This window comes from Salvelinus sp. IW2-2015, linkage group LG1 (genome assembly GCF_002910315.2).
Source record: "Salvelinus sp. IW2-2015 linkage group LG1, ASM291031v2, whole genome shotgun sequence".
NCBI lineage: Eukaryota > Metazoa > Chordata > Actinopteri > Salmoniformes > Salmonidae > Salvelinus > Salvelinus sp. IW2-2015.
In genome coordinates, this window is record NC_036838.1 from 3,353,753 (window position 1) to 3,362,539 (window position 8,787).

The 8,787-nt window shown below is 45.5% G+C and overlaps 1 protein-coding gene across 1 annotated transcript in view; it reads right to left on the bottom strand.

Moving 5' to 3' along the window:
• rhbdl3 (rhomboid, veinlet-like 3 (Drosophila)) overlaps positions 1–8,787 on the bottom strand; it is a 70,812-nt gene that overhangs the window by 5,854 nt on the left and 56,171 nt on the right. The window contains 1 exon segment of the mRNA XM_023997115.3: positions 4,813–4,925. Within this exon segment, the coding sequence (XP_023852883.1) occupies positions 4,813–4,925 (113 nt within the window).

The window sequence follows — 8,787 nt, forward strand, 5'->3', positions numbered from 1 at the left end:
CAGGGTTCGTGAAGATAACCAAGAATTTACAGATGAGACTGAAATAAGGTGACGATATATGACTGCTATGATGTAAAATATTACTAGTCTTTAAGAGTTTATCGGAAGATAACAGCTCTATAATATTATTTCGTGGTGCCCCGACTCTCTAGTTAATTACATTTACATGATATCTCAATCAGGTAATATTAATTACGGAGAAGGATTTATAGAATAGATGTCATATCACTTAATCCGCAATAGCCACAAGCACGACACACTGATACCCAAAATGTGGACTGTTGGGTGTCAGGATAAAATGTATGGAGTAAAAAGTACATTATAAAATATAAATAGTAAAGTACAAATACGCCCCAAAAACAACTTAAGTAGTACTTTAAAGTATTTTTAATTAAGGATTTACCCCACTGCATATGTGAGGTCATACAAATACACATGGCATGTACATATGTACACACACACACACACAACACACAGCACACACACACACACACACACACACACACAACACACACACACACACACACACACACACACACACACACACACACACACACACACACACACACACACACACACACACACAACACACACACAACACACACAACAAAGCCCCATTCCCACATTGACAACGGTTCCTTTCTGTCAGTGATTTGAGGGAGATGAAGGACAAATCGGATCTACCTTTTTCAGTGTAACATTAATATCCCTTTAAGGAGGACAGTGAGGAAGTACTGTATGTCAGACTAAAAGAGAGCGCAACGAGACACTGAAGACACACCACCACAACTGAGACCAAGCAGCCACTACATCATCACTTAGAAGTTTAATAGTACATCAATCATCAATTAAAAAGTATGAATGTACTGTATTATCTGAAATACCTGAACTAGTTGTAGATAGTTAGTGCTCCTCCTGGAGTAGGCTGTTACCAGGTGTCATTTAGACAAAGCAGAGGTGGGTGTGTGTAATTAAAATGTATTTAAGCATCAATCACGAATGGAGATCTAAGCAGATGAATTACATGTTCCTGAGACACACACACACACACACACAACACACACACACACACACACACACACACACACACACACACACACACACACACACACACACACACACAACACACACACACACACACACACACACACACACAACACACACACACACACACACAGTACACCACACAGAAATAGCAAGAAAGAAATACACACAACACACACACACACACACACAGAGAGAGACACACAACACACCTTGTAGACAAACACACACCACCCTGGGTTCCTCTGCTCAAGGTGTGTGTTGTAGACAGATAGGAAGACCATTATTACCACAATTATCTCTGTTAATATGATTGTTTATTACTGTAACAAACCCCACACCCACAAAAGACTTCCTTCCTTTGTAGTCTCTCTGGAGGGCCCTCGGGTCAGTTGTGGGTGAGAAACTGACGTGTCATCTATCTTGTTTGTTGGTTAAACTTCCAAACTAGACACAGAGATAATCCTGCTGCCAATGAGGGAATACTACGTTTGGCCACATTATCTACACAGCATCAGTGCTACTCATCATCAGAGACAGGTAGAGTGGATACAGGAAATCCCCCAAAGTCCCCACAAGGTAGTAAAACAAGGACATTTCGCCGACCCCACGAAGACAAAAATATTTTAGGCTTAGGGGTTAGGTTTAGGGTTGGTATAAATTAGGGTAAGGTTAGAAGTTAGAGTTAGGGGTTAAGGAAAATCGGATTTTGAATGGAAATCCATTTTAGGTTCCAACAAGTATATAAAACATGTGTTTTTGTATTTGGCTGCATTCGATCATGAGTCTCTCGTAACTGACTATTTGCATTTCCCCCCCCCCCCCCCCCTTTTACGCTGCTGCTGCTCTCTGTTATATCTATGCTAGTCACTTATATAACTTTATCTACATATTACCTCAAATTACCTCGACTAACCGGTCCTCCACACATTGACTCTGACCGGTACCCCTCGTATATATTCTCACTAGTGTTATTTTACAGCTGCTCTTTATTTTTTTTGTTACTTTTATTTATTATTTTTTTAGGTATTTTCTTAAACTGCATTGTTGGTTAGGGGCTTGTAAGTAAGCATTTCACTGTAAGTCTACACCTGTTGTATTCGGGGCATTGACAAATAAATTGATTTGATTGTATTACAGCCTTAAAAGCCCATATGAGTATTGACACCTGAGACCCTTTTGACCTCTGACCTGAGCTTGTTGGTACAACTAAGCACTTCTCTCCACCATAACAACATTATCCCAGACAAAACAACACAGAAGACAACCTCCATACACACCACACACACACACACACACACACAACACACACACACCACACACACACACCACACACACACACACACACACACACACACCACACACACACACACACACACACACACACACACACACACACACACACACACACACACACACTCACACACACACACACACCCACACAACACACACACCTCCTTCCAGTGGGTCGATATCTAATTAACCAGAAGTTTCCGTGGGGACAGTGCCTCTCAGTACCACCACCGTGTGTGTGTGTGTGTGTGTGTGTGTGTGTGTGTGTGTGTGTGTGTGTTGTGTTGTGTGTGTGTGTGTTGGTGTTGTGTGTGTGTGTGTGTGTGTGGTGTGTGTGTGTGTGTGTGTGTGTGGTGTGTGTGTGTGTGTGTGTGAGGGTTTTTTTAGCTACAGGCCACACAAGCTGGGCCAAAGGCTTCTGTGTACACACCCATCTTCATTAACACAACCAGATATAAAACCTCATACATACAGTATATTACAATATTTATCTCTACCAACACACACGTCAATGTAAAATAAACACACACACAAACTTTACACACACACAGAATAGGGCTCCCTAGTGGCACAGCGGTCTAAGGCACTGCATCTCAGTGCTAGAGGTATCACTGCAGACCCTGGTTCAATCCCGGGCTGTAATCACAACCGGCCGTGATAGGGAGTTCCATAGTGCGGCGCACAATTGGCCCAGCGCGTTCCGGGTTAGGCCGTCATTGTAAAAGAATTGTTCGTAATTGACTTGCCTCGTTAAATAAAGGTACAAAATTACACTCTCGCTGGCCAATCCCTGCCCTTCTTTCAGTTATTCCCACCCACCCACAGGCTGATATATCCTTGCTAAATATCAACATTTTCATCCAAATATTTCCACTCTGAATGTTTCCTGGGCATTTAGTTTCCAGAGGCAGCAGCAGAGAAAATCCCTGATAAAGTTGTTTGGCTCCAGAGGTAATTCAAGCTAAAGCTGGATTATCGCTCCACTCCTCATGACACTGCATGATGAGCAGGCAGTGTAGAACATACCCATGGTCACATGGTAATCTAGTGAGCACTGAGCCATACTGAGCCAAGCCGCGCTGGGCCAGGGGGAGAGGGGAGAGAGGAGGGAGAGGGGAGAGGGAGAGAGGCCCTGGGCGCTCAAATGACATTAAACTAATGTCACTAGGAGCTAGCGATGACATTTGCCTTCAAAGCCTCTTCCTCTCTCTGATGCATAACATCCTAGGAGGCTTGGTCCTCTTCCTCTCTCTGATGCAAACATCCCAGTAGGCTTGGCTCTCCTCTCTCTGATGCATAACATCCCAGTAGGCTTTCCTCTTCCCTCTCTGATGCATAACATCCAGAGGCTTGGTCCTCTTCCTCTCTCTGATGCATAACATCCCAGTAGGCTTGGTCCTCTTCCCTCTCTGATGCATAACATCCCAGAGGCTTGTCCTCTCCTCTCTCTGATGCATAACACCCAGGAGGCTTGGTCCTCTTCCTCTCTCTGATGCATAACATCCCAGGAGGCTTGGTCCTCTTCCTCTCTCTGATGCATAACATCCCAGAGCTTGGTCCTCTTCCTCTCTCTGATGCATAACATCCCAGGAGGCTTGGTCCTCTTCCTCTCTTGATGCATAACATCCCGGAGCTTGGTCCTCTTCCCTCTTGATGCATAACATCCAGGAGCTTGTCCTCTTCCTCTCTCTGATGCATAACATCCCAGGAGCTTGGTCCTCTTCCTCTCTCTGATGCATAACATCCCAGGAGGCTTGGTCCTCTTCCTCTCTCTGATGCATAACATCCCAGGAGGCTTGGTCCTCTTCCTCTCTCTGATGCATAACATCCCAGGAGGCTTGGTCCTCTCCTCTCTCTGATGCATAACATCCCAGGAGGCTTGGTCTCCTCTCTCTGATGCATAAATCCCAGGAGGCTTGGTCCTCTTCCTCTCTCTGATGCATAACATCCCAGGAGGCTTGTCCTCTTCCCTCTCTGATGCATAACATCCCAGGAGGCTTGTCCTCTTCCTCTCTCTGATGCATAACATCCCAGGAGCTTGGTCCTCTTCCTCTCTGATCTGACTGTCCTCTCTCTGATGCATAACATCCAGGAGGCTTGGTCCTCTTCCTCTCTCTGATGCATAACATCCCAGGAGGCTGGTCCTCTTCCTCTCTCTGAGCATAACATCCCAGGAGGCTTGGCCTCTTCCTCTCTCTGATGCATAACATCCCAGGAGGCTTGGTCCTCTTCCTCTCTCTGATGCATAACATCCCAGGAGGCTTGGTCCTCTTCCTCTCTCTGATGCATAACATCCCAGGAGGCTTGGTCCTCTTCCCCTCTCTGATGCATAACATCCCAGGAGGCTTGTCCTCTTCCTCCTCTCTGATGCATAACATCCCAGGAGGCTTGGTCCTCTTCCCCTCTCTAGCAATAACATCCCAGTAGGCTGGTCCTCTTCCGCCATGTGTGTGTGTACCCTAGTCCAGTACTCACCTGCCAGTACACCACACACGTAGACCAGTCCTATCCTCAGCGCTCCATGGACCATCTCAAGAGGGACTCCCACCAGCAGCTGCATGGCCATGTTCAGACCCAGGTGTTCTATCCTGCTGGGTCACAACACACAACCATCAGTTAGAGGACAGGACGCATCCACACTCATATACAGTTTATGGTCATATTATCTATTTCATCTGTAGAGCAACGTTTCAATCCTGGAAGTAGGAGGCCTGATCTAGGATCAGGTCCCCCTGTTCATGGAATCTCATGAATTATGATCTAAAAGGTCAAACTGATCCAAGATCAGCATTCCTACTCTGTGATGTTCAATGAATACGGGCCGGACATTTTTTTTTAAGTCCCTATATTGGATCCCTGTATAGCTTTTAGAATCTGTTTGTAGGAGAGTAAGTGACATAAAGTAATTGAATCTATATCAGTAACCTCTCGCTCAATGAGCACCAGACTAAATTCGTTGTCATTAAATTAGCCCAACTCGATGGGCGTAGAAAGTGATGGATGGATGAGGGAGGGATGGAGGGATAGAGGGATGGCAATGTGTTGCTGAAAGATAATCGTGCCCACAGAGCATGTAAGACATTTAACATAGATTGATTATCCAGTGAACATACTGTAATAGTCTCTCCTGGGGGGACTTACAGTAGCTCTAGGAAGCAGCTCATACCGCCATTATCAACAACAACACATGACTAAGGACCAATGGTGACTGGGGATCATATGCTTCTGGAGGGAAAGAGGTTAGCATGTAGGCTTTACTACAACATCCGAACTAGGCCAACTGTATTGCAGCTGTGCTATCCACRGGTTTTGGCTCTAGTGTTAGTGCATCAACATTCCGAGAACACACCAATAAACCTCCTGTAAACCTTTTGTAGATGATGTCTCAGTATTGATCCAGCATTGCTTGGCTCCTGCTGCCATGTGCTGGCAGTTGACACATTTGATGCGTCGTCATCATTGGCTGAGATCCTGCAACGATGATGCAGGATCCCTAACAGGCTTTGGCAGTGTCCCTCCTCTCCATCTATCTATCTGACCGGCCGTGTAGTGACCTGTCTGACTGTGATAAGTCCGACATATTACACCCCTCCACAAAGTAATCCCTTCACTGGGGTCAACAACACTGCTTCCAATCGACAAGAACACCAACAGAATGCACATATCAGCCCAGAAACAGCACAGGACAACACTCCACTAACCCTTACAGGTAGGAACTAGCTGCTCTGTCTGGTAGGTCTAGGAGAACTTGTTTCATTTGTATTATTTTAGTAATTGTTTTTAGGGGGTCTAGGACAACTTTAGTAGGTTACCATTGACCAAAGACTAAGCCGTTTCCCAGCCACTTATGATTTGAACCGCCCCTCTMTTTGACCACGTTTTGGCTGCTTAACTCCTTYTGTTTTCATCAACATAAAAGCAGYATTTGGCTTATTTTCCCGCCTTTAAGCTGGCATTGATTGTACTGTACAGCAGCTCAGTGAAAACAGCATTGCGTTCTTTGTTTTCCTTTGTGGTTGTCTAAGGAAATGACCAACGTGATCCATGTATTTGTCTGTGCCATTGTTATGAAGACAACGGGATGTCTTCTCAATAGGAAAGTGTGTGTGTGTGTGTGTGTGTGTGTGTGTGTGGTGTGTGTGTGTGTGTGGTGTGTGGTGTGTGTGTGTTGTGTGGTTGTGTGGTGTGTGTGTGTGTGTGTGTGTGTGTGTGTGTGTGTGTGTGTGTGTGTGTGTGTGTGTGGGAAGCATCCCTCCTGGGACTGGTTAGCACTGGAAAATGAACAGTCCTTTTAATCTCCAGTGGAACGTCCTTTCTGTATTTGGACAGGGCCTTGCTTCTCCACAAGCCAATCAATATCGCCCTTGTCTCATTGTCAACTAGAATGATTGTCTCATTCTCTCACTACAGCATGAGGGCTCTTGTCTGCTTCAACAAAACAACTCATAGCTTTTATTCTGTTTGGGGATTTGTTTCTATGGATACATCCGCTGTAGGGGTTTTAAACCAARGTGTTCATAATATCTGAGGCTGACACACACTGTTTTTTGGGGGGCCTGGTTTTGGCATGCTATCGTCGCTATGGTATAAATGAGATGGTTAAAYTATGTCCACTAAGCTGGGAGAGAGAGAGGGAGAACTAGGGGAACTTATGTGTTTTGGATTCTGCTGTGGCACCCACATGTGTCAGTGCTGAGTACAGGCCCTGTGGGCATAAAGGACACGTGAGTGGATTCTGTGTGTGTGTGTGTGGCAGTCACAACACTGAATGACCTCTCCTACACACACTGCTGATAGAGAGCCAGAGCTTTGGGACATTAGATATTTGGTTAAATTCCCAGCAGCCTCCGCCTCTCTCAGAGCTGTGTGCGTGTGTGTGTTTAATAATGGATGGCTTGCCACGACCATGTGCTCTCATGAGGAGGCCGATGTGGTGTGTGTGGGAGCATAATCTAGAGGCGAAAGAAACGTACACCTATTTAGGCGAGGTGCTGGCTAGGGGAGTAAAACGCTTAAAAATTAAAGTAGAGCCGCACACTAGGAGCTCAGGTGCAATAATTTAATAACCTAATATCGAAGGTTTCGACAGACAAGCTGTCTTCATCAGGGTATGATCATGGGAGCATAATCATTTGGAAAGGAGACAGCTGATACTTAAGTGATATCATGACACACACACATCCAGGAATAGATTGAGAAACACTGCTCTACAGAGCCATAGAGTAGWTATGACAATGTATGTACAGTGCATTCGGAAAGTAATCAGACTCCTTGACRTTTTCCACATTTTGTTACGTTACAACCTTAATCTAAAATTGATWAAATATTTTTTCCCCTCATTAATCTACACACAATACGCCATAATGACAAAGCAAAAARATTTTTGCAAAWGTATTAAACATAAAAAACAGAAATACCTTATTTACATAAGTATTCAGACCATTTGCTATGAGACTCGAAATAGAGCTCAGGTGCATCCTGTTTCCATTGATCATCCTTGAGATGTTTCTACAAGGCACAGATCTGGGGAAAGGTACCAAAACATTTCTGCAGCGTTGACGMTCCCCAAGAACACAGTGGACTCCATCATTCTTATATGGAAGAAGTTTGGAAGCACCAAGACTCTTCCTAGAGCTGGCCTCCCGGCCAAACTGAGCAATGAAGGGAGAAGGGCATTGGTCAGGGAGGTGACCAAGAACCCGAGCTCTAGAGTTCTTCTGTGGAGGACAACCATCTCTGCAGCAATCCACCAATCAGGCCTTTATGGTAGAGTGGCCAGACATGCGCGATGATACGAACTCAATCCTCGAGGAACGCGAATATGCCCAATCCTCCTGCCTCTAAGCGTAAACCAGTTCCCTACACCTATTGTCGCCGGCGAAGGTCATGATCGAACACCATCTCTGCTGCAACTTCCACCATCAGTGTGTGTGTAATGACGCCCATCGGCACGCTGACCATCGTACCCGGTCCCACCCCCTGAGTTAAGACTTCTGTTGCCTTGACCGTTCTGTAATATACACATCATGTAGTAGACCCCCATCTTCGCATGATCAAGCCTTCTTGGAGTTTGCCAAAAGGCACCTAAAGGACTCTCAGACTATGGAAACAGATTCTCTGGTTTGATGAAACCAAGATTGATCTCTTTGGCCTGAATGCCAAGCATCACGTCTGGAGGAAACCTGGCACCATCCCTAGATGAAGCATGGTGTGGCAGCCATATGCTGTGGGGATGTTTTCAGCGGCACGGACTGGGAGACTTGTCAGGATCAAGGGAAAGATGAACAGAGCAAAGTACAGAGAGATCCTGATAAAACCTGCTTCAGAATGCTCAATAGACCTCAGACTGGGCAAAGGTTCACAGGACAACAACCCTAAGCACACAGCCAAGACAATGCAGGATGGCTTTGGGACAAGTCCTGAATGTCCTGGAGGGCCCAGCCAGAGCCA